The sequence below is a fragment of the Callospermophilus lateralis genome, chromosome 9, assembly GCF_048772815.1.
Source record: "Callospermophilus lateralis isolate mCalLat2 chromosome 9, mCalLat2.hap1, whole genome shotgun sequence".
Taxonomy (NCBI): domain Eukaryota; kingdom Metazoa; phylum Chordata; class Mammalia; order Rodentia; family Sciuridae; genus Callospermophilus; species Callospermophilus lateralis.
Genome location: NC_135313.1, coordinates 100,238,564 through 100,263,990, shown reverse-complemented (window position 1 = coordinate 100,263,990; position 25,427 = coordinate 100,238,564). Strand labels below are relative to the sequence as shown.

Below are 25,427 nucleotides of genomic sequence, written 5' to 3'. Positions count from 1 at the left end.
GGGATCCTTTTTCTTCAGCCTTCTGAGTAGCTGGGATTATAGGCATGCACCACTTTGCCTAGTTTAACAATAATAATTTTTTTTAAATTCTTTTTTAATATATATATATATTTTAGTTGTAGTTGGACACAATACCTTTATTTCACTTATTTATTTTTATGTGGTGCTGAGGATCGAACCCAGGGTCTCCCAAATGCGAGGCGAGTGTTCTACCGCTGAGCCACAACCCCTGCCCAAGAATAATTTTTAAAAATCTCTTTAGTTGTGTTTTACTCTAGTTGTCAAGAAATCACCAACATATTACTAAATACTTAACCAAGTTTTAAGACAAGGGAAATGACTGGTGTGAAGAGTCTCAGCAATATTGCACAACAAAGACTAGTGGCTAATTCGATCAGCACTTCAAAGTTCTTGCCTCATTCTTTTGAAAAATATTTAGCAATCACCTGCTAAGTCAGGTTCTAAGTGCTAAGAGGAAAATGAACACACACACACATTTTATCCTGCCCTCCTGCCCCACAGTGAATCCCTCATTTCACTTTCCATCTCTGAATTATATAAAACCATCACCTACTAAAGAGGATATAATGCTCATGAGATTAAAGAGCAAGAGAATATTATTAATTGTATGACTATCCTCTGCATTACAAGGGTTTTCAGATGAAATTTCACCTCTGGAAAGTTTGACTTTGTTTCACCTCTGACCAGGTGAATCAATATGGAATGGGACTCGTATTACTTAAAATTCCACTGTTAATCAAATATTTACTATGCTGCAAGTTCTTCTGAAACCATATGGTACACCATTAAAAACACGGGGCACAATCTCATTTACTATCTCCAAATATAAGACACCCAATGAGAGGCACCCAAACTTGACAGGAATGAAGGAATCGCAAAATTAATAGAAACATACTTCTTCAAGAATTATGCCACAATCTTGCTTTTTAAAATTATGGTGATATAACACTATTGTATATCAACCTGAGTAAAGAGAACTGCTGTCAAATAGAAAAGAAAACTTTCAAATTAGTGATATTTCTCTTAGTACCTAAAAGGTACACCCTGCCTAGAGACAGCATTAAATCTCTACTTCCCTGGAACTGACAGGTTTGTTGCTGCGCAGCAGCCTCAGCAAAGCATTGTGGTGGCTTGGTAGTTCTAGTCATCATTAGTGCTCATTTGCCCCCATCTCTGGGCATGTGAATATTTCAATCAACGACATTTCCCAAAAGGTTCTCCAAATATGTGTTTCACATATCTGTGGTAACAACCATAGTAATGCAAGTGAATCCTTCAATTCCTTCATTCCTTAAGAGAAGGTGGCTTGGACCACTTTATATGGCATTCAATTTCAAGATTCAATCCAAAGGGAAGAACATTTGCAAAGCAGGCAGATGCTCACCTTTCCAGTGAATGTGTCTGCCATTCTTGTAGAAGCAAATCTAAAAATTCAAAACAGCGCCTAAAAAGTGTTAAGAATTATAGAACTTAGTTAAATGTGTCAGTGAAAAGCAAACAGCGTTTTTCCTTAAGTAGCCCAATAATACCTCTTTTTCTTTTTCTTTTTTGGTACCAGGGACTGAACCTAGGGGTACACTGACTTACATCCTCAGCAACCCACCCTCCTTTTTTAATTTTGATAAAGGTCTCCCTAGGTTTCTCAGCCTGTTCTTCAACTCACAATCTCCTGCCCTAGCCTTCTGAGTTACTGGGATTACCCAATATTACTTTCCATAGTAAGGTCCTTCTAATATTTACAATTAGAAAAAGTAGAACATAAAGAAGAATCGGGACTAAACACCAAAGCATATGAATGTGAAGAAGCACTGATGGTGTCCACAGGATGACGGGGACAGGACACAGACTTTCCCTCCAATGAGAAGGCTAAGCTTATACTTTTTATCATGACTTAGCCATATTTGAGAAAATTTAGAATTACAATATTATTCTTAGGCCAGCAACAGAAGTGGGCACAGCCATTCAGAACTAGGGAAATAATTTAAGCCATAAGTGTGTACAGGCATAAATATAATTTTTATAAACAGGAAGTAATATTAAAAAAAATACATATATGTATTTATGGTAAAATTGGATCATATTTGTGTATACGATTCCCTCTAGACTGCTTCTAAAAGCTTGCATGTCCTTATTTTAACTTATTACTCCTGCTAACCATGCTCCAAGGTCACAATGTTCTTTAACTGTAAAAGGTTTTAGACAAGGGAGCTGCAACCACTGCCAACTTTGTTTTTTTCCCCCTGGAAACAGGTACTTCCACCAATTTGCTTACTGAAACTCATGCAAAGTAGTGGAGCAAAGGGTACTGTCATTTCAAGTGTATGCCCTCAGTCTGCCTAATTCTCATTAGATGTGCCCATTGGGTCTTGTCTTTTTCTTGTTTGATTTTTAATTTATAATAATTCCATGATAAACATCCTTATATCCAGCTATATACATTTTTCAATTACTTCCTTAAAATTTGTTTCTTCAAATGCAACTGATGGGCCAAATCAGGTGTAATTTTTTTCTTTTTTTTTTTTTTTTGGTGCTGGGAATTGGACCCAGGATCTCATGAATGCTAAGCTTTTGCTCTACTACTAGGCCATACTGCAAAGCTCCTTGTGGAAACTTTTAAAGCCACTTATGCTTAGGGCTAGAATGGATAAAAAAATTTAAATTTCTAACAACAAAACCTTTGTGGTATTAATATTTGTTTTAATTTCATGTTAATTGTGTAATATTTAATAAATGTCAACTTCTTCATGACATATGGGGATTATAAGGATTGTGACTATATAATTTATTACCCAAAGCAGAATCTTCCTCATACCTTTGGGAGTTAAATAAGATGTTATGGTAATTGCACTAAGATTGTGAGCCCAAACCAGGAGTTATCTGGGAAACAACATATGATCCTCCTATTAGCCAAGCATAATGATAAAAAATATCCATATACCCACTTCACAGCTGAAGAATTAAAACACTATTTTTTCACTCTCTCTCTCCTATCTGACATGCTCTGAGAGATAACCCTTCCCCAAATTTGTGTTTATCATTCCCTAGATTTTAAATAAATACTATTTAATAAAAAAAAAAGAGAAGGCTAAGCTTTATGGCAACATTAGCAAAAGGGTCTAGCGTCATTACTTGTTTTCATACTGCCCTAAATAATATATTAATACAGAATGTGCACATTTACAAAAGGTAAACACATGTTACAGAGCCAGGGGACTGGTCTTCCCATTAATTTTACAGATTGCCTTGGGAAAAAACAAAGGAGAAAATATCCTGAAAAACTAAATTCCCTCCAAGATTTCCTGTTGGGGTTCTAGGTAGTACTTGAAATAATTGGGATATTTATACAGATATAATTGGGATATTATACTGATATTTATACTGCCTTTACTCAGGGAATTGGGGTGGGGCAAGGACACAGAGGAACTATCTCAGAAAAAGGTGTACAGGGGTCCTCTCCCTGCCCCTCTCTACTACTTCCCCCACCACCACCAAACACACTCAGACACACACACAAAAATTAGAGGCTGTCCAAACTCACTTTCCAATATGTTCCTATCTTGATCCTTCAACCAAAGCAGTTGTTGCAATGATCTTAAATGCTATTAAACGTTTCAAACATAAGATTTAACCACGGAAGTAGATTTGAGAGTTGGTTTTGGTTTTTAAATAATTTAAAATTAACAAAGAACACTAAAAATTTACCTTCTAACTGCAACAGACTTAGAGGTACAGTTGCTTGTTATAACAGGTATTAGTCTAGGGATGTGTGTGTGCTGTGGAGAAAAATGAAAATCAGGTTAAAAAAAACTGAGGTAAATTCATAAATACGAAAACAGAACAGAAGACAATTAAGAGAATTCTGTCCTTCCCAATCTATTTATAGCACAAATATATTCGGATTAACGTCATCAAATTTTAAAAGAAAATTAAAATTTCAATGGCATGTCAAATGCCATCACAAAATTGACAGAGCCAAGAGCTAACAATGTAATAATATATAAATCAGTCTAAAATCAAAACAATCATTGGCATGAGGTCTAAGTAATCTAAACAGCAGAGATCTGAGTAGGTTTAAAAGGAGTCTTTACAGCTCAGGCTAAGGCAAGAGGATTGCAAGTTTAAAGCCAGCCTCAGCAATTTAGTGAGGCCCTAAGCAACTCAGTGAGACCCTGTCTCAAAATGAAATACAAAAAAGGACTAGGGAAGTGGCTCAGTGGCTGAGCGCCCCTGGGTTCAATCCCCAGTACCAAGAAAAAAAAAAAAAAAAAGGATTCTTCATGTGAATATATTCTGAAACATTGTTTCAGGCTCTCCCCCCCACCCCCCACTGGGGATTGAACCAGGGCATCACACATGTTAGGCAAGCACTCTACCACTGAGCTACACCTCGAATTCCTAGCTCTTTTTAAATTTTATTTGAAGATGGAATCTTGCAGATTTACTAAGGCTAGCCTCCAACTTGCAATCCTCCTGCCTCAGCCTTCCAAGTAGCTGGGATTACAGGTGTGCACCATCACACCCTGCTTATTCTGACATGGTTTCAAGAAAATGTACAATAATGACTTTGGGTTTAATATTTGAAGTAGGCAGCACAAACAAGAACAGTAAGAACTAAAACTAATGCAAAGTAACCTACAGTAGTCAAGAACATTCTGAATAGGGTTTATTCAGCATCATGAAGCCCTAAGGTTTCAAGAGTTGCCTCTTGGGAGAAACTGAAATGTGAAAATGGGAAGTAGGTAATATCTAGCAATTAGAAAAATGCAAATCAAAACTATTTTAAGATTTCATCTCACTCCAGTCAGAATGGCAATTATCAAGAATACAAGCAACAATAAATGTTGGCAAAGATGTGGGGGAAAATGTACAATCCTATATGTTGCTACTGGGCCTGCAAACTGGTGCAACTTTATGGAAAGCAGTATAGAAATTCCTCAGAAAACCTGGAATGGAACCACCATTTGATATAGCTATCCCACTCCTCAGTTTATACCTAAAGGAAGTAAAATAAGCATACTACAGTGATACAGCCACATCAATGTTTATAGCAGCTCAATTCACAATTTCAAACTATGGAAACAACCTAGAAGCCCTTCAACGAATAAATGGATAAAGATAATGTGGCATACACATAAACATAAACACACACACACACACACACACACACACACACACACACACATGAAATATTAATCAGTCTTAAAAATGAATGAAATATGGATGGAGCTGGAGAGTATCGTGCTAAGCCAAATAAGCCAATCCCAAAAAACCAAAGGCCAAATGTTTTCTCTGATATGTGGATGCTAATTCACAATAAGGGGTGGGGGACACTAGGGAAAAATAGTGTACTTTGGATTAGGCAGAGGGGAGAGAAGGGAGGGGAGGGAGCATGGGGTTAGAAAGGGTAGTAGAATGAACTGGACATTATTACCCTATGTGCATATATGATTACATGACCGGTGTGATTCTACATCATGTACAATCAGAAGAATGAGAAGTTATATTTCATTTATATATGATATGTCAAAATGCATTCTATTGTCATGTATAACTAATTAGAACAAATTAAAAAGTAAGTACAAATGTATGACTAATTAGAACAAATTAAAAAGTAAGTACAAAATATATATATATAATCACTCCAATGAGAAATGTCTCTATTATTTCTTAAAATTATCAATATTTACCAATTCATATTTTACATCTAGCCTTACGATATACTTACCCGAATGATTAATCTAACAGCTACAACACCAGAAGTGGCCATAATTTTGGCACTGTTTGGAATTAAATTAAATATAGTTGGCATAATGGCTTCAGCTCCATGGTCAAATTTATTTCCTAGAACCGATGACAGATGCCTACAGCAAGAAATGAACACCGTATTGTAGTTATACTTCTTATCAACAGCGAAGCACATAAACTTCTTAATACTTAAGGGCCTTCATTTAAAGTTACTATGGATAAAGAACAACAATAAAAGTACAATACGTTAAAAAATAATTCTAAAATGTACATGTAGAGAACTTGGCAAATAGCCTTTAACCCAAGAGTTTTTCTTAATCATTTTCAATCAAGTCTTAAAATAGCAAAAAAGAAATTAATCATATGCCAATAAAGCAAATATGAAAAACTCCCTTGCCCCTTTTATATTTAACCTAAAACATTCGTGCTTCAATATCTGCCTGCCTCCTGCAAATTTAAACAACTATAAATAACTATTTAAACAACTCTTGGCTATGGCTTTGATAATCTGACAGTTTCTTAACACAGTTTGGCATAGGATAAGATGTTACTGCAGCACCTGCCTTAACTTTAACTTTGTAGCTATAATACTTTTACAAACAGACTTTCTGATAATTACTCTATATCCTGTCAGCAAAATAATCAATCAATCAATGAGACATCTGAGAAACATAATTCTGTAAAATTTCATTTTTCTACATTAATATTATATTATTAATATAAATAACAGCTTCAAGTTTAAGATAGAGGCTTCAGAGATAGGTCATTGAGTAAAGTTTAAAATCGGTCACTCTTTACATCACTGAGCAGAAAATACTGCAAAGCTTAGACAGAAGTGTTAATTGGTAAGGGTCTTGGAGGTAAGTCCTAAGTCCAAGGTTATGTTAAAGTGACCCAGATGACATGGGCTAGGAACCATCTCTGAAGCTCTATGATGAGCCTATTTTATGGTGTGTGAGAACAGGGAGCATTGCGGTCCTTACCCCAACGTGATACAAGCCTCCCGCACTACCTGCGACCGCAGATCCTTAGCAGAGAGTTTAAAGGCTCCATCCAAAAGACGCAGATGTTGAAAGAAGTTGTCATACTCAGCAGCACCAGCCAAAAGTAAAGATCTAATCTTTTTTAGCTAAGGGACAGAAAAAAGTTAGGAACATACAAAATCTGTGTAAGACATATTTAACACAGAATACACAAGACAGAAGCCTTCATTAAACTTCAACTGATACAGAAATAATTTTTACAAGAGAATTCAACAAGTTAAATATTGCCTCATACATTGAACAAATCTACATATCACAAGATCAAATATTTTTTAAATGCAGTATGTACCAAATATATTCTAATTAATATCTTTAATTTCTACAAAGTGGGCTTTCTTTTTTGGTATTGGGAATTAAACCTGGATGCTTTACCACTGAGCTACATTTCCAATCCCTTTTATTTACTTTTTAAAATTTTGAGACAGGGACTCACTCAGTTGCCCAGGCTGGCCTCAAACTTGCAACAATCTTCTTGCCTCAGGTTCCTGAGTTGCTAGCATTATACATAGCATTGTATCTACCTATCTATCATCTATCTATCTATCTAGATGGTCACATTTTGTGACCATCTACAAATTGTGTTTTGGGAAATATCTTGGTATATTTATAGACTCTATGATACTAATGATAACAAGACTAATTTTGGCTTATAAAAAGCCCCTCCTAAATTTACTATCTCCTACATCCCACTCCAACTGTCATTTATTTAATGAATCAAAGAGAAGCATGGGGGCTGGGGGTACAGCTTAGTGGTAGAGCAGTTGCCTAGTACATGCAAGGCCCTGGGATCCATTCCCAGTACAGGGGTGGGAGCAGGGGAGGTAAAAAAAAACGAGAGAAGCATTCCTACAGTATTTTTATATTGTCCTCCAATGCATCTTCATTAACTGGCTGGTCTGAATGTGAAACAGAATACAACAGCAATTTTACCACCTCTTGCCTTGCCAACCATGCAGTGTAAAAACAGTTTTGTGCAGAGATGGCATGCCCTCACTTAAATGTTGAGCCACATACTTTTCATGAATCCACCTTTTAAAACAGAGGAGGTATAACTTTCTAGCATGTGATAGGAAGAAAGAAAAGAATACTGAGGGCCATATACTGAAAGTGTCACTAAAAAGCCAGTTTACTGGCCAACAAGCAGAGAATTAAATGTTGACTAAGGCAGAGGTGGAGGCAGTCTGCAGACATTCCACAGACAGGTCTGTGGTAAGAGAACAGCAAATGCATGATGGTGTAAACTGGTGTGTTTTAAAAATAGAAGCCTAAGTGAGAAACTCTATTAAAAAGTTCAAGTGAAAATATGGCATCTATATTTAAAATATCTACTATTTAAAATTCACTAAAGCTATCCTCCAAACTCATATCAAATATTTAAGATATTGAAAAGAATCTAAAGAAAAGGTAACCACATGAAGTCAATGGCTTACAGCATTTACTCTCTGCTCCCAATCATGTTTATCATCAGATAATATTTCCCTAATTTTGTTTATGGATTCTTCAAGATCGCGGCTGGAATAAATCTGCAAGTAAAATTAATTCACAATTAATATAAGATAATTTACAGAAGAGAGATTATTTCTTAATTATGTGAAGTCACAGGCATGTAGCAAGTAGAGTAAAAAGAAATTATTTCATTTATATTAAGTACCAATGAGACAGTATCTATGCAGGATTGTCCGAATAAGTTTTTTTTCCCCATTGTGAATGTTCACTGACTAGATCTGCTGCCATGTGTCAATAACCTTGACTAAAACACTCCCTTACTCTAAATGTATCAGAAGATCTCATGTACAAAAGAAAAAGAAGCCTACAAGAGAAACAGTGACGCACGAGTCACTTATTACTCATGTTATTGCTTTAAACATCATATTACACCTGTAATTTTAAATACTTTCATATCTACTTCCTCATTTATCCCCAGTCTTACTATAAGACAGGTAGGGTACCATTAACCAAAAATGCTGAGAGGGTCAAGTACTGTAGGATGAACCTGAGCTTGCTACCTGCTATAAGCACAGGTGGATCATCAGGTGGCAGGGAAAGCTGTTAGACAGTAAGTGCTACAGGAATCCAGAGCACACTTAAAGTAGACTGAGAAAGCATTATCAAGCCCTCCAGTCAATGATGGTAGGTACTGAAGCACAAAGAAGTTTAAAAAATGTTTGACTGTATCCCAAATTTTACAAATAATCTTTAATACATCTGTTAGGTAGTTAAGTGAAGCATCAAAGACAGTATAAATTAGGCTTTTATTTAACCATTCAATAGCTTTTCAGATACTAAATTCCTCAAATTTATATTTTTTTCTAAAATAGATCCCCAAATAAACAAGCTTGTTTATTTATTTTTTAACCTCACCAACAAACAAAACACTATAAGAACCAACTTTTTTCCTATTTTTAGTGAAAGATCATTTTGGGCCTTGACTTGCTACATTTCAGTCATTTAAAAGGCTCCAACATTTTCTAATCTGCACCTCAGATCCCAGAGCTAAAACGAACAAACTCAGTAAAGAATTTAGCATCTGGCAGTGCTATGGTCTGGATTAGTATTGCTGATAGGCTCCATGTCTTAAAGGCCTGGTCCCTAGAGGTGTGCCACTGGGAGGTCCTGGAACTTTGGGAGGTGGAGCCTAGCGGAGGGCCTTGGCTCTCTGGGTGGGGACCCTCTGAAGGCAATTGTAAGAGGTAACTATGATGGAAGCCTGGATCTGGCCCCACCCAATCCTCTCTGTTCCTGGGTCGACCTGTAATCACTTGCCTGCTCTCACTGTCTCTGGCCATCCACCATAAAGTAATGCAGTCACAGTGTGGCTCTCTCTGAGCCTGTGCTACACTGCACTCTTTGGACTTTGAACCTCTAAAATAGTGAGCTAAATAAACCTTTTCTCTTTGTATAAAGAGAAAGTTGCCACAGGAATTTGTCGTAGTAACATAAAGCTGACTAATACAGGCATACTTTAAAGGTGAGATCTGAAGAACATTTCTACCCTGTTTTTAATCCTACCAAGTATCTTTACTCACCTGCACTACAGGTACATCATCAAATGCTTTAATAAAATCCTCTTCATCAACAGCACCGGCACCTTCCTTTGCAGCTGTAAAAAAAAAGAAAAAAGAGTAATTTTAAAAACAGAAATAATGTACAATAAACAATGTGTAAAATATACACTGGAGGAAGACTGAAATATACACAACTAAAATTACATTTTTGAAGACTCAGAATGATGAGAGAATTTAGAAAAATATAGTAATTTTATAATACAATGTACATTCATTTACGTGCACTTGGACTAAGCAGAGAAAGTTACAGTTTAAAGTATTTAGATAATATATATTGCATTAATAAGGATTCCTTATAAACAGATATAATAGAAAATTCAATTTTTCAGGGAATAATAATAATAATTAATAATCCAGCATGATAAATTTGTGGACTATTCAAACAGCATCTAAAGAATTGCAGTTTCATTCCAACTTTATATTAATCTCAAAATATTTCCATTCCCATAAACTTGTGATAATCACACTAATTAATTTTAGCATATTTTATAAGTTTCCCCTCAGAAGCTAAGATGCTTCGTGTACTTAAAAGTTAATTGTTACCATCAGGAAAAAGTCATCTCTCTCTGCTAATGTGAACTTCATACATGAAAATTAGGTTATACTTTTATCAGTCTGCTTTTTCGTAATAATGGTTTTTAAACTGATGTCTAGGTCTTTGAAACCCTTACTAATGATTTACACTGGAAAATCTGACTGCTTTTCTAAGCGCTTCTTATCAAATATGCATCTGGCATTTGGGGTCCTGACACACTTCTTAGGCAGAAAAGGACTTTATAGATAATTCCAGGCAGTAAACTAGTAATCCTCACTCTCACTGAAGAGTACTCACACTGCCTTGACAAACTCACTAGAAATGGATAGCAGCCACACCTCATGATGTGGCGCTGTGTGTGCTCATTTCTGTTCTAACACAAGGATTGGGATCCCACTGAACAGACAGATCCTGAGCGCCTCGCCTGCATCAGGCACAGTGCAGTGTACCCAAGCTGGGAAGAAGACTCAAAGACCAGTGCTGATCTCTGAACCCAAAGAATCTGACAAGCCAGAGCTAAACAGGAAAGTCACAACTGTGGGATTAAACAAAATGAAGAAAGGGTGAGAGTGGGGCTGTGGGGAATGCAGTCCTGCTGTCTCTGCGTAATTTACCCAGAGAAAGTTCTAGAAGGGGTATAGGTAAGGGAAGGGAAGGAAAACAGGATTCTGATCATGCAGAAGTTTTCTAAGCTTTCTTTATTTAACTGATATTACCCAAGAATAGACCAAGAAGAAAGATTAGAAAGATGGTTCAGCTATTAAAAGGAATAAAGTTCTATACCTGCTACAAGGTAGATGAAACATTAAAAATGTTACCTTTAAAATTTAATGGTAAGTGAATTTAATTTTATAGTAAGTGAATTTAAGCTCAATAACCAAAAATTAATTTTAAAAACTACACATCCCAAATTAAAAGGAACTGGGAATAAAAACATAAGAAACAAAGCAATGCTTCCTCTAGTCCCTGCTTTGAATTTCACTTTCTGCTGGCAGGACAGCTCTGGCGGGAATGGGAGCAGGGTGGCGCCAAGCTAACCTAGTCAACACACCCACAGTCTGGAGCCAGTCCAGGAAAGGCCATCCAGAGGCAGCATCCTAAGACTAATGCTTCCTCCAGCTTTCACCTAGCCCAGTCAGCTTTGGCAGTTTGGGACTGGTGGGATTCCTCCCCTGCACCACCATGGCTCAAAAGTCCGATGCCAAGGTTGAGCGTGGTGTGAGCAGTGTAACTCAAGGTAGGAGGTTCACAAGGGCCTGGCCGGCTTAGTAAACTTAGCAAGATCCTGTCTCAAAATAAAATAAGAAGCTCTGGAATCTTGCTCAGTGGCAGAGGTCCATGGATTCAATTCCCAGACCACATGAAAAAAAAAAAAAAATAGCAGAGTTCTAAAAGCAGTGGCTTTGCAATTTTTAGAGGTAAAAAGTAGGAAATTTGGATGTAAATCTAAAATGTGACAGCAAAATGGCAGTTGAGAATAACGACAGATCAGACAGTCTAGAGGGGAGGAGAGAGAAGGGATTTATGGAAGAAGACATTGTAAATACACTTTTAGAGCTTTAAAGACCTAATCTATCATTTATTTAATTCCATATCTATGCTGGTATTGCAAACAATAATGCTACTTATAGAGAACAAAGTATATTTTAAAGACAGAAGGTCCAATCTCACTTCTGGATATTCTCAGTCTTGATAAACAGAAATTGGCAAAAAAGTCCCATGTCAGTTTTAGGCAAGACTAGATCCAGATGATCTAATAATGCCTCAGTATGCTCACCTCTATATTCACTTTGTCCTCCTATAGGCTCTGCCTTACCAGATTGTGGCAAAGATCCACACAGCACTTTAAACTTAGATCCTACCAGTTTATCAGCATCAATAGCACAGTGTTAATTCAATTGAAGACAGAAAGCCATAATGTGCTATTCTCAGAGTCTAGAGTTCACTTCTGAGGGACACTGCAGGCAAGTACCATGCACAGCTGGCCCCATAACACCACATGGGATTTGGTCTTACCTGAAGACTTGGATCCAAGAGTGGATGACCCAAGCCGGCGGGTGGTTCCCATTCCAACGTTTCTCCGTGAGCTTGGAGGAGCTTTGGATGACGTAGAACTGGCAGAGGAAGGTCTATTACCATCCACGGAATCTTCATCATCAAAATTTTTATCTGAACGGTAAGCACAGAAGTCATTGTTTTAAAAAAGAGAGCACTTTCTTCACTTACACATAATATAACCACCAGCCTTAGAGATGAATGGGTTTGCCTGCTCCTTTGGAAACGGAGGTGTCTGCCAGGGTCTGGAAAGGCCTGGCAAGTCCAGAATGCAGCTGCAAATATCATGTCTGCCTTCCCATATCTAGAACGCCCTCCCACTCCCAGTTTGGAAAATATTTCAGACTGTTCTTTATGCATTTGTAAATAAATTGAATAGACTATGTATCATTTAGGAATACTGGTGACTTCAAACCTGTCAAGTTTTCCTTTGTGACAAAATACTTTTCATAGAACCATTTTAATGGTTGTAAGGTACTTTGTAAATAGAAAATGCCATACTGAAACACACAATGTTAGACATTTGGGGTGTTCCTAATATCTTACCATTAAAAATAATACCTTAATTATAAATACCTTTCTACATATATGTTTTGTTTTAATTTCAAACAATTCTAAGAAAGAAACCCTTAGAAGCAATACTGTAACAGTGGTCCACTTTACGCTTTGAATATAGCTTTTGCTGCTCAGTCACTGAGACTTAGTTTTTAAATGGATGTTTCTTTCTCTTCCTCTCTCCCTGCTCTTCCCTTCCTTAATATCAGGGGAAACAGGATCACCTTTCTTCTCCCTCCTAGGCAGAGTTATCTGTCCCTGAGTACACATCCACCAAAGAAATAAAGTAATTTATAAAGACTTTGGGGATGGCACCAGAAGATCTCAGAAATGACTATCTTCCAAATTAACAAGTAAATCACAACTCCAACAGAGAACACATGGAATGTATAGCCTTTGAAACACCTCTTTAAAAAGTACCTTGTTCCACTTGATGGGCAGAATCACAGCCTCTGGGACAGGAGTCCCCTGGCTTCTCCTTTGCTAACAAAGCAATAAACCTTCTTTTTCCTTTTTCTGAGACAGTGTCCTCATTATTGGATTGGTATCAGGGACAAAAACCAAGCTTTTGGTCATAATACTATAGGGTCAAAAGTATAGAAGTATTTAATGTATATTGCCAAATTTGTCTTCAGATGGGTCGTATAAATGTGTACATTTTCCTGGAAGGTCAAGAAAATATCCATACAGCCATATCCTTGCCAACATTCAATGCTATCATTTTAAAACTTAAACCAACTGAATAGGCAAGGGGGAAAAAAAGCCCCCTCTATATTACATATATTACATTTCCCTTTCAGTAAAGTTTTGGCGGGGTGGGGAGTACCAGGGATGGAACTCAGGGGCACTCAACCACTGAACCAAATCCACAAGCCTATTTTGTATTTTTTATTTAGGAATAGGGTCTCACTAAGTTGCTTAGTGCCTCATTTGCTGAGGCTGGCTTTGAACTTGTGATCCTCCTGCATCAGCCATTAGCAGCCACTGGGATTACAGGCATGAGCCACCATGCCCGGCTTTAAATTACATTTTTTGATAAATACTTTAAAATTTTCTAAGCAGCAGTGGATCCAACCAATGCTCCTCAAGCTGTATTTAAAATTAAAAAGAAAAAGAGGAAAAACTGGAAGGTGGGGTCCTTAAAAATCAACATGTGTACAAATGACATTTTAATGATGGAGAATAAAAACTATCATGATGCTTATGTACCAAGTCCCCATGAGCAACTGTGAGTCATTTAGGAGGCTAAGTGAAATTGGAGTAATTAAAAACAGAAAAGAAAACTAAGAACATTACCAATGGATCTGAAGTAAATGACTGTTAACCAAACAACAAAAACAGATAAAAATGGCATCCTTTTCTCCTTGCTGCTTCTTAGCTAAACTATCAAAAGCCAAGACTGTGTTTACTCAAGAGCCCTGTGTGCCTTAAAACTCACCAACAATGAACTTCAAATTACTAGTTTATTCAACTCAAGGGAAGGAGAGACAGTCTTTACAAAGTCATGCTTATGTAAACCAGCTCCTTTCTCTGAGCTTCACATTTCCCAGATTGTCTCACCACGCTAAACTGTTTCAAGGGTTCTTTCAATCCACACATCAATTTCTTACTGGTTCACGTGTACAGTTTCTATTAAACAGACTCCCATATGGAGTCAGAAACTGTAAAGCACATTCATAAATTCCTTCCCAAGAGGAAAATCTAGACCTAATATAAAGGATAAGTACAAGGCAAAGGAGAGATTAGCAGCTGAGCACTGCAGGCATTAGCAGTGACAAGGACTGATGGAAACCTATCTGTCCTCCTGGGAGCTCCGAGAGTGCCTGAGCCTCTGTCATTATGGGAACACACTGAAGAACTGCTTTCTTTTTTTGCTTAGAACAGGAACAGATTCAGTCTGTGGGAAAGATTTAAAAATCAATGGGGGAGATGAAAACACTGTTATATTTCACTCCAAAATTTGTGTAAATTATGTTTGATCTAGTCTTGTAACACACACATACTATTTAGAACTGAGTTTAATTACTAAAAATAATTTTCAATGAACCAATTTTAATGAAATCCCTGGGATTTCTGCATGCAAAAAGCAAGGATCAGACTTAACCTTTTCTAAGAAACCAATCAGAATATATAAAACAACAACTTTCTGATACCGGATAATAGGCAGTGCAGAACTATGATTACCAGAACAGAAAGCAGCAAGATGAGCTATACAATCAACTTATGACCGCACTTACAACGTGAAAAATAACCAGTAAAGTGTAAAATGAACAATCGAGTATGAATATGTTCAAGCCCCAATTAGCCAGAATGGAACGTTTTCAGTGACTTATCCAAGGTATTCAACAGAGACCCCCAGAGTTGGATCTTATATTGGAGTTGAGCTATTATTTTTGCAGTGAAGGATAAACTAAACCTGCCCCTATGAGAGCTTAAAAACAGGCCTCAAGGGGATTAGACAGGTCTGCAAGTAAATTTAACTGTTTTGCTAAAACAAAGCATCACATTCTTTAAAGGAATATAACAAAATTACGAAATTCCAAAATGTAACATTCACAACATAAAACATCTAATCAAAAATTCCTAAACATGACAAGAGGCAGGAAAACATGATCCATAATCTGAGTGGGGGGTTCAGAAAATAGTAACCAACTAAAAAATGACACAGATAAAAACATACATATTGCTCATATAATTATGCTCAATATTAAAGGAACACTGACACAATAAAAGGAAATTTCAAAAGCATGAAATGGAGCTTTAAACTTTAAAAAATATCTGAAATAAAATTTTAATTAAATATGAAAAAAGTCAGAGAAGTTAAACACATAGAAACAGAATTTATCCAAAATTAAGCACAGAAACAAAGCAGATGTAAAAGAATGAAAGGAATAAAGTCTCATAAACCAGAAGGATATCAAGTAGCCTAACACAGATGACACTGTACTCCCAGCAAGATGGCGGGGTGGGTTGTTGGGTAGGGCAGGAAAAGATACTAAGCAATGATAGCCAGTCAGATGTGGTGGTGCACACCTGTAATCCCAGTCACTCAGAGGAGGCTGAGGCAAAAGGATCACAAGCTCAAGCCCAGCCTGTGCAACTCAGTGAGACCCTGTCTCAAATTAAAAATAAGAAAACAGGACTGGGGATATAGCTCAGCAATGGAACACTCTGGGTTTAATCCCCAATATTGTGAAAGAGAGAGATGGAGAAGGAGAAGAAATGGTGGCCAAAACTTTTCCAAATTTATTGTAAACTATGAACCTACATACCCAAATAAAAACACCAAACAAAACATATACAAAGAAAAGCATATGGGGGTACCTCATCATCGAATTGCTTAAAACAAGTGAAAAGCAATTAGTTCGGAAAAAAGACACATTACATTCAGAATAACAAACAAAATGACATCAGACTCCATCAGAAACCCTTTAAGCCAGAAAACAATGGAATGACTTATGGAAAATAGTCAAAGAAAATTATTAGCTTAAAATTCTATAAACATTAAAATTATATTTTAAGAATAAAGGCAAAACAAAACAAACAATTTGCCACCAGCAGACCCACACTCCAAGAAATGTTACATGACTATCTTCAGCCAAAAAGAAACACATACCAGTTGGAAACTTGGATTTATATAAAGAAATGAAGAATAATAGAGATGGTGAATGTGAATTTATGTGAATAAATATAAGACTTTATCCTAATACCTTAATTATACTTTAATTGAAAGTTCCAAACAAAAATGAAACACCTGATGTTTATTTTTCATTCTTTTTATAGCCCCCTGTTCTAGGCACATAAAATAAGCTGGTGGCCAGTGAAATTACAATGATGATATGTATTGCTATGTTACACACACAAAATAAAAAACCAACAGGGGAGCTAAGGTGTGCAGAAATGAAATCGATTTTAAGCTAATCATCCTTGACCAAGACTGAAGATGCCACACTTCACTAAGAAGACACAATACTCAGGGCAACTCATGGAAACGCCTTCAGGGTGTTGTTAGCAAGGTTTTTAAAACTGAGCTCTTGACAGTCCTACTTGGTCTTTTTACTTACCCTTTGGGAATGAATCTAACAAGCTCACTTTTCTGATTTCCTAAGCAGATTAGAAACAACTAATTATAGGGATAATGAAAAGGGGGTTGTAGGGGTTAAGCAAAGTGATGTTAGTAAGAAGTGACAGTTCGAAGTCTGGTAGTTAAACAGAAACTATGAAACACAAACACATATACAGAAAAACCTCTGCACCCAAACTATGTAAAATGCACAGACATTACAGGGATCAAATGACATCTATGTAACTGAGCTGCTCAATAGCAGGTACTGGTAGTAACCACCCAGGACCAGCATTGAAAGATTCTTTTCCATGAAATTTGTGTACTAATGAAGAGAGTAGTTCCTATTTCCTGCCGGTATTAGAAATTCAGGGAAACTTTCCAAATTAATAACTGGGCACACTGTTTAAATTTAGAGGTACTTCACCTGGAAAATATCTGGAGGATAAAAGCCAATGGAACCTACAATTTGAAAACTTAACTAACATACTGCGGAAAAGTAAGTTTAGTCTGTATTTCCCAGCTTTTTGGACACTCAGAAATTAAAGCTGGGAACTTCCTGTGTAGAATGGGCCATTCTTTAACTGGGCAATAAGCTACATCCACAACTGGATGTGTTACAGAGCGGTCAACCCAGACGGGGAGGCTCACAGTCCCCAGTCCCAGGTTCTAACCTATCTCAGAATTTCTCAATTAAATCCGTCCATACCAAGCTCTATTAGCCACTTAAATTTCCATTTCTTTAGGCTTTTCCAGTAAGCAGACATCTGTTAGTATACAGCTTCTCTTTAACTAAGACAAAAACGTGTGAAAATGAGTATTTTTAACTATGCAATCTTCTGCTGTTAAACTAGTTTAAAATTTTTCACACAATACAACAACATATGTTACACACAGAAAATCGTTTCTCAGAAAGATAAGTTCTCTCTGAGCCCAGAGAAATCATTAATTTTATCTTCAGCCACCACTGCCTTCTGACTGACACTTCTCTTATCTGACAGTCTGGGGTGGAAATCTGGTGTAAATCAACTGCAGTCTCCAGTTCACAGCCACCTCCTTTAATCTTTTACAAATCACCTAAGCTCTAGTTCTTTACAGAACTAGAAGTTTCTACAGAATGACAGTGAAATTTTCATCCAACTGCAATCACCCCACTCCTAGTAATCCAATTAAGTAGACACAGTGAAAGGGGAAGCAAAACCGCATGCCTTGATTAACAACTACTGATAGGAAACAGAGTTGAAAACACAGTGGAAGAATCCGTGCAAGAAACACAAAGGCTGGAATACAAGCACAGTCATCTGTGGGACTTGTCCCTCAGGATCCCTTAACAGAATCCATCTGACTTGGAACTGAATTTTAATCAGGCTGGGTAGGGAAAGCCATAAAGCAACAAGCCATATAGAATTCTATGGGCCAAAAAAATGATCTAAAGGACCATTATATACCATTGTGACTAGAGATCTGAGTAAGTGGGTGGCAGAGATGTGAATGTAAAGAAAGACTTCAAGTTGGTATCTGGAACTTGGATTTGCAAGCTCTAGATGATACTGTCCATTTGGAAAATTTAAACACTCATCTACAAGGACTCAAAGAAACTGCCAGTTTGGTGGTGCATGCCTGTAATCCCAGGGACCTGGAAAGCTGAGGCAGGAGCAAATTTGAGGCGAGCCTCAGCAACTTAAAATGCTGTCTCAAAAAATAAAAAGGAGTGGTAGAGCATCCCTGAATTTAATCCCCAGCATCAAAAATTTTAAAAAGAAACATCACAAAAACTAAGAAATGTCTATTCATTGCCCATCTGCGGGAAGGCCAGGACATAAGCCACAAAGCCTTTCCTTTCCTCTCTTTGCTTGAGGCAGACTTAGCATGGTGGAAGCCTCAGGGGGAGGAAATTCCTCATTCTCCAAAGCAAAGACAACTACCTCTGCTTCACTTTATCCAGGACACTTTGTGGACGCAGATAATATTCCTGACAGGGTTTCAGATTCACCCACTCCCTGCTACTGAAATTCTCCTCCAAGGGAGTAAAAAGTGAAGGAGCCTAGAAGCTAGAATATAATTAGCACTCCCAAGAAGAGGGTGCAGAGACACCATATAAGCCCAGAGGGTGGTCGCTCTTCACAAACATTCCCCAATTTTTTTCCTTCCTGTTCTTTGCAAAAGCTGTTTCTGCTGAATCCAAGTCTTGTACCAGACATCCTGATGTGTTCTGGAAAACACCAGCCTACTGTTAGCTCCCCTGAGATCCTGCCCGGGTCTGTCCAAAAGGAGTCAACAATGCCTTTCTCTGCTACCTGTCACATATGTGCCATTTATTGCACCCCACACTGAAATCATTCATCTGCAGATATGGGCTATTTCTCTGTTCCTGGAGTGGGCGGACAAAACACACAGTAGGCATTCAAACATTGAATTCTGCCAGTCCATATGAAGAAAGACAAAGTCTGCAAATGAATGCAAACTTTTCTTCACATATCTTTCTTTAGGAGCTTTTCTTTTTAAAACTGCATAAGGGTTCATTACATAATGTATTAACTTATTTTTCACCGCTATAATAAAGTACCTAATGCTGATACTTAATAAGAAAGGGGTTTACGTAGCTCACAGTTTGGGAAGCTAAAAGTCCACAATCGGGTAGCCCCATCAACCTGGCCTCTGGTGAGGGCTATGTCACATCCTGGTGGAGTGCATCCAAGAATGACCATATGGCAGGGCAGCAGACAGGTTGGGAGGGACTGGTCTTTTGCTCTTTTTATAATAATCACTTTCTAGGAAAGTGCTGACTCTAAGACCAGCACTGTCTTCTTACCAGGACAGTGCCATCAATGACAAAATCATCTCCCACTAGACTCCACCTAGTAAAGGTTCCTCTGTCTCTCACATCACCACACTGAGGACCAAGTTTTCAACACATAAACCCTTGGCAGGCACACTCAAACCACATTCAAATCAGAACGTATGATAAAGTCAAAGATATAAAAGTATCTGAGGGCAGAACAAAAAAGTAGATAATTACAACCCAAAATAGTTTAAGTTCACTGATTTGCTACCAGAAAGAAATATATATTTATACTTATATTTATTCTATATTTATTTTTATTCTGGTAGAATATGTACCCATTTTTAAATTAATTGCTGAAGTTCTGTGGTTAAGTAATTATAAGCTCCAAGAATTAAAATGCTAGCTATTTTATATGCATCTCTGGACTGTGGTGCACTCAAATATATCCATTTTATACACACATGCACACACAAAAAATGTTTTGCCCTTTATGAATATTTAGTAAATATTTTTCTGTATCAATATTTGTCTAATAAATTTTTAATAAAACTTATTACCCTGTTCACACACACCACTGTAGTTGACACATGTAGTTGAGTAACAAGAGTTGCATAGCCATGTACCAGGCCCTATGCTTGGTTTTGCATATTATGAATTAAATCCTCTTGATAACCCTAAGAGGGAAGAACTGTTCTACTCCAATCTTAAAGATCAAAACATATTTTTAAAATAAGACATTCAGAAACAATATACTCAAAGCTGTACTGCTATCAGGAAGATGGATGAAGCCAGGATTCAATCCAGAGTCATAACATCAAGTGACGACCACTGGGAAAAGGAATTTACACAAAATGGCCACTTACTTTGTGCTGGGCACAGTGCTAAGTGCTTTCTATCATCATTTTGCACAATCCTTATAGCAGATGGTTGCTTACTTATGGAAATTTTGTACTTAAGATAATTTCTTAGAGAATCATTAATGTCCCTTATGAATACAGACAAAATTCTTAACAAAATACTACTGTGGTGTGATATGATATGTATGCATTATGTATGTGTGTTTTATCCCACAACCCTTGTTATTTCCACAGTGAGCAGAACAATGTTGGAACACTTCAGGCCCCAGAGGCAGGCCTCAGAAAGCAAGGTCTCTCTCCTTCTTGCTCTCTCACTTTCTCCTGCTCTCCTTCCACCTGTTCCATTTTCTCCCCAAGGAAGGCCAAGGAAACTAAGGTTTCTCTTCCTCAAGGCAGTTCATAGAAAGTAAAAATAGACTCCATCTACCCCTGCCTCTGTCTTACACAAAAAGAAATTTTCCCGATCGTTCTGGCAGGTCATGCGATCTCCATTTCAGAAGTGGTCCTGGCCCAAGCCCATGAAGAAGGAATTCGACACAAAGGCCAAGACCCTCAACAGACTCTAAATAGACAGGCTTTGCCACGTTCCACACTCAGTCTACTAGCATGAGCTCATACTCTTTTGATCTATGATCACATCGTGACATGGCTATCCATGCTCTAATCTTGCCCGTGCAGTAAAGTCTCCATGAAATCACCAAAGGACGGTTTGGGATTTTCTGGCCAGCTGCACCTTTGGAGGCTTGTAGGAAGCTGCACCTGAATTTCAGGGGAACAGAAGCTCCAGAGCTCGGGATCCTTCCGGACTTTGCCCTATATAACTCTTCTCCTGACTGCTTATGTTTAGCCTTTAAAATATCCTTTATAATAAACCAATAAATATAAGTATAGTGTTTCTTCGCATTCTGTGAGTCACTCTAGCAAATTAACTGAACCTGAGGAGTGAGTTGTGAGAACCCAATTTGTAGCTGGTCAGTCAAAGTTTGAAGGCCTGGGCTTGTGACTGGGTCTGAAATGGTGGCAGTCCTGGGGACTGAGCCCTCATCCTATGGAAAAGGAAACTTGTGTTTTTGCTGCAGCCCAGCTTGCTTGTTGATGGGGAAAAAACCCCACAGTGTCTGTGGTCATCTCAGGGTCTTATGTAGTGTTAACTGTTGTGGTATAAGGGCAGAAGATAAAAACACACTTTGTTTTTCTTAAACACAACTGACAACCAAACCAAGAAACATACAAACATAATTATCACCATGGCTAAGTGTGATTTACCCCAGGAATGCAATGTTGGTTTAGCATGCAGTATCAATTAATTTAGTATACTATATTAACATAACAAAAGACAAAACAACACACCTTCTAAACACAGCACAAGTATTTGACAACACACAAAACCCTTTCATGTTAAAAATGTAATAACCAAGAATTACAGGGAAATTTTCTCAACCTGATAAAGACCATGTGCAAATTGGCTTCATGATGTACACCTGCAATCCCAGCAACTCAGGAGGCTTAGGCAGGAAGATTGCAAGTTCAAGGCCAGCCTCAGCAACTTACAGAGACCCTGTCTCAAAATAAAAAATAAAAAGGGCTGCAGATGTAGCTCAATGGTAAAGCACCCCTAGGTTCAATCCATAGTACGGGGGTGGGGGGGGGCATCTACAGAAACATATCACCTGAACAATACTTAAGGGTGAAAGAATTGGTATTTTCCCCCTAAGACCAGAAACTAGGTAAGATGTCCATTCTCACTATTTCTACTCTACATTGTACTAGAGGTTCTAGGCAGGACAATCAAATCAGAAGAAGAAAATGCATCCAGATTGGATAAGAAGAATAAAACCACCTCAATTCACAGATACAGAAAATGCTAAGGAATTCACTAGAAAAACTGGAACCAATAGATGAGTTCAGTGAGATTGCAGAATATGAAACCAACATACAAAAATCAATTTTGTTTTCTACACATCACCAAGGAACTTCCAAAAATGAAATAAAACAGTTCAACACCAGCAGCAAGGAAAATAAAATACTCCACAGGAACTTTAACAAAAGGAATGTTAAGACATACACTGTGGGGACAAGTGCATGGAGTACTGCATACATGGCTTCCGGTAAGGGCGCCCCAGTGGCAGGCCACACCCCTCGCACTAGGCATGTGAGAGGCAGGCTATTTACCAGGTACGTACAGCCCTGGGGTGAAGCCCTGTGTTGTAATCCCTGAGTTTGTTCTACGGCTCACTCCTCAATTGGCTACTGCAAGGACAGTTAGCAGACACTGCATTGGTGGCTGCCCATAATCTGCTTAGCTGCTGCCTGAGTATACATACATGGTAACTGTGCAATAAAAGCAGACCTGCTTCCTGCCTGGTCTCCGGAGGTCTTGATTAGCGACTATATTTCTTGCCCATGTGGCACCCTGGCTTTTCATTTTAACCTAAGCTGAAAGATGCCTAAATCTTAACCTATATTGGAGGGTGCTTATGAAAGGCATCAAAATCACAAACCACACTGAGTTAATGTCTGGATAAAAGACTATTTTTCTTCAAAATTTCTTTTTATTTTTCCTATTATTATTGTTGTTGCTGTAGTTATTATTTTGGTAGTGGGAATTAAACTCAGGGACACTTTACCACCTACCCTTTTGATTTCAAGACAGGATCTGGCTATATTGGTGAGGGTTTCACTTAAGTTGCTGAGACTGGCCTCAAACTTGTGATTCTCATGCTTCAGCCTCCTAAGTGGCTAGGAGGCATACATCATAGTACTCAGCTTTTTCAAAGTTTCTACATTCTTCCTCCATCAAAATATGAGGAGTGGACTAGCAATTAGAGAATGCAAATCAAAACTACTCTAAGTTTTCATCTCACTCCAGTCAGAATGGCAGCTATTAAGAACATAAACAATAAAAAGTGTTGGCGAGGATGTGGGGAAAAAGGTACACTCATACATTGCTGGTGGGACTGCAAATTGGTGCAGCCAATATGTAAAGCAGTATGGAGAATCCTTGGAAAACTGGGAATGGAACCACCATTTGACCTAGCTATCTCACTCCTCCAGCTATAACCAAAGGACTTAAAAACAGCATTTTACAGGGACACAGCCACATCAAAGTTTATAGCAGCACAATTCAAAATAGCTAAACTGTGGAACCAACCTAGATACCCTTCAGTAGATGAATGGATAAAGAAAATGTGATATATATACACAATGGAATATTATTCTGCATTAAAAGAGAATAAAGTCATGGCATTTGCAGGTGAATGGATGGAGTTGGAGAATATAATGCTAAGTGAAATTAGCCAATCCCCAAAAAACCAAATGCTGAATGTTTTCTCTGATATGTGGGGATGGGGTAGGGAGCATGGGAGAAATGGAGGAACTTTAGATAGGGCAAAGGGGAGGAAGGGGAAGAAATGGGGGTAGGGAAGATGGTGGAATGAGATGGACATCATCACCCTAAGTACATGTATGCAGACCCGAATGGTGTGACTCTACTTTGTGTACAACCAGAAATATGAAAAATTGTGCTCTATATGTATAATATGAATCATAATGCATTCTACTGTCATGTAACAAATTAAAAATTTAAAAAAATATACACACACACAAATATGAGGAGTGGAATATAGACATCTCCCCTAATCTAGTCAATATGCATCAGTTCTGCAATAGGACCAATCCTATTTAACTGTGCTCTGTAACAAATTATTTCTATATATACATTCAGAAGAAGAAGAAGAACCTCTCCCTTGTTTAGAAAACTAAAACATGCATTTGCTTTTATCAGAAAATAGGGCATGGGGTTGTGGCTCAGTGGTAGAGCACTTGCCTAGCATGCATGAGGCACTGGGTTTGATCCCCAGCACCACAATTAAAAAAAAAAAAAAAAAAAAACCTAAATAAACAAAATAAAAGTATTGTGTCTATCTACAACTAAAAATATTTAGAAGAAGAAGAAAAAGAAAAAGAAAAAGAGGAGGAGGAGGAAAATGGAACATATAAAATTTTTCAACCTGATTGGAAATGTTGTCATTTTTCTCAGTACAAAAATGGAAAGGATACAATGGAAGCTATGCAGGGGCTAACTGAGTGCTACTCCTGCCCTTTGGGGACTAGTAATCCTTTCCTTCCCCAGAGAACGAGAATCTGAAACACTCCCAGCCATATGGTGAGGGATCACCTACCTTCCCTTCCTTCAGCCAAGAGCTCTCTGCCAGAAAGCTAAAACCATCTCCACAAGGATACTACCAGTACAAACAAAGCAAGAAGACAGCTGAGGCAGAGACAAGAAAACTCAAAAATTCACTTTAGTTTTACTAATCTTGTTCGAAGAGAAGCAGCTAGAAGACGACATGCAAATAAAACCCCACAGAAACCACAGAGAAAAATGAAATGAAAGGTGGGCAGGAGGCAAGATCCCCCCAATACCTGGTCCTCAGAGGCAGTGCTGGAGCTCAGAGTCCACAGGGACAGAAACCACTGAGTGCTGCTTCAGGGGCAGACCAAGGCTCCATTATTCTATAAGTGTCAGTCAGGTGGAAATGTCCTGGCTGCTGCTTAATCTCTTATGAGCAGGTGTCAGTAGGGAGGCCCAGGAGAGCCCCAGAAGAGACGCAGGCGCTGTGCAAAAACAGAGTAGCCCTAGAATGGACCTGTTGGTTCCATGAAGAAATTCGGAGCTCCCACTGTGCAATAAACTGGCTTCA

General features: G+C 37.9%; 1 protein-coding gene across 6 annotated transcripts in view; it reads right to left on the bottom strand.

The window, feature by feature from the left end:
- Window positions 1-25,427, bottom strand: part of Clasp1 (cytoplasmic linker associated protein 1) — a 272,883-nt gene that overhangs the window by 109,282 nt on the left and 138,174 nt on the right. For all 6 annotated transcript variants that reach the window (XM_076865838.2, XM_076865837.2, XM_076865839.2 and 3 more), the window contains exons 9-15: window positions 12,426-12,578; window positions 9,836-9,909; window positions 8,240-8,332; window positions 6,750-6,895; window positions 5,747-5,882; window positions 3,724-3,794; window positions 1,406-1,465 (exon numbers count right to left, since the gene is read on the bottom strand). In XM_076865838.2, coding sequence (XP_076721953.1) covers window positions 1,406-1,465; window positions 3,724-3,794; window positions 5,747-5,882; window positions 6,750-6,895; window positions 8,240-8,332; window positions 9,836-9,909; window positions 12,426-12,578 — 733 coding nt within the window. The remainder of the gene's footprint in view (window positions 1-1,405; window positions 1,466-3,723; window positions 3,795-5,746; window positions 5,883-6,749; window positions 6,896-8,239; window positions 8,333-9,835; window positions 9,910-12,425; window positions 12,579-25,427) is intronic.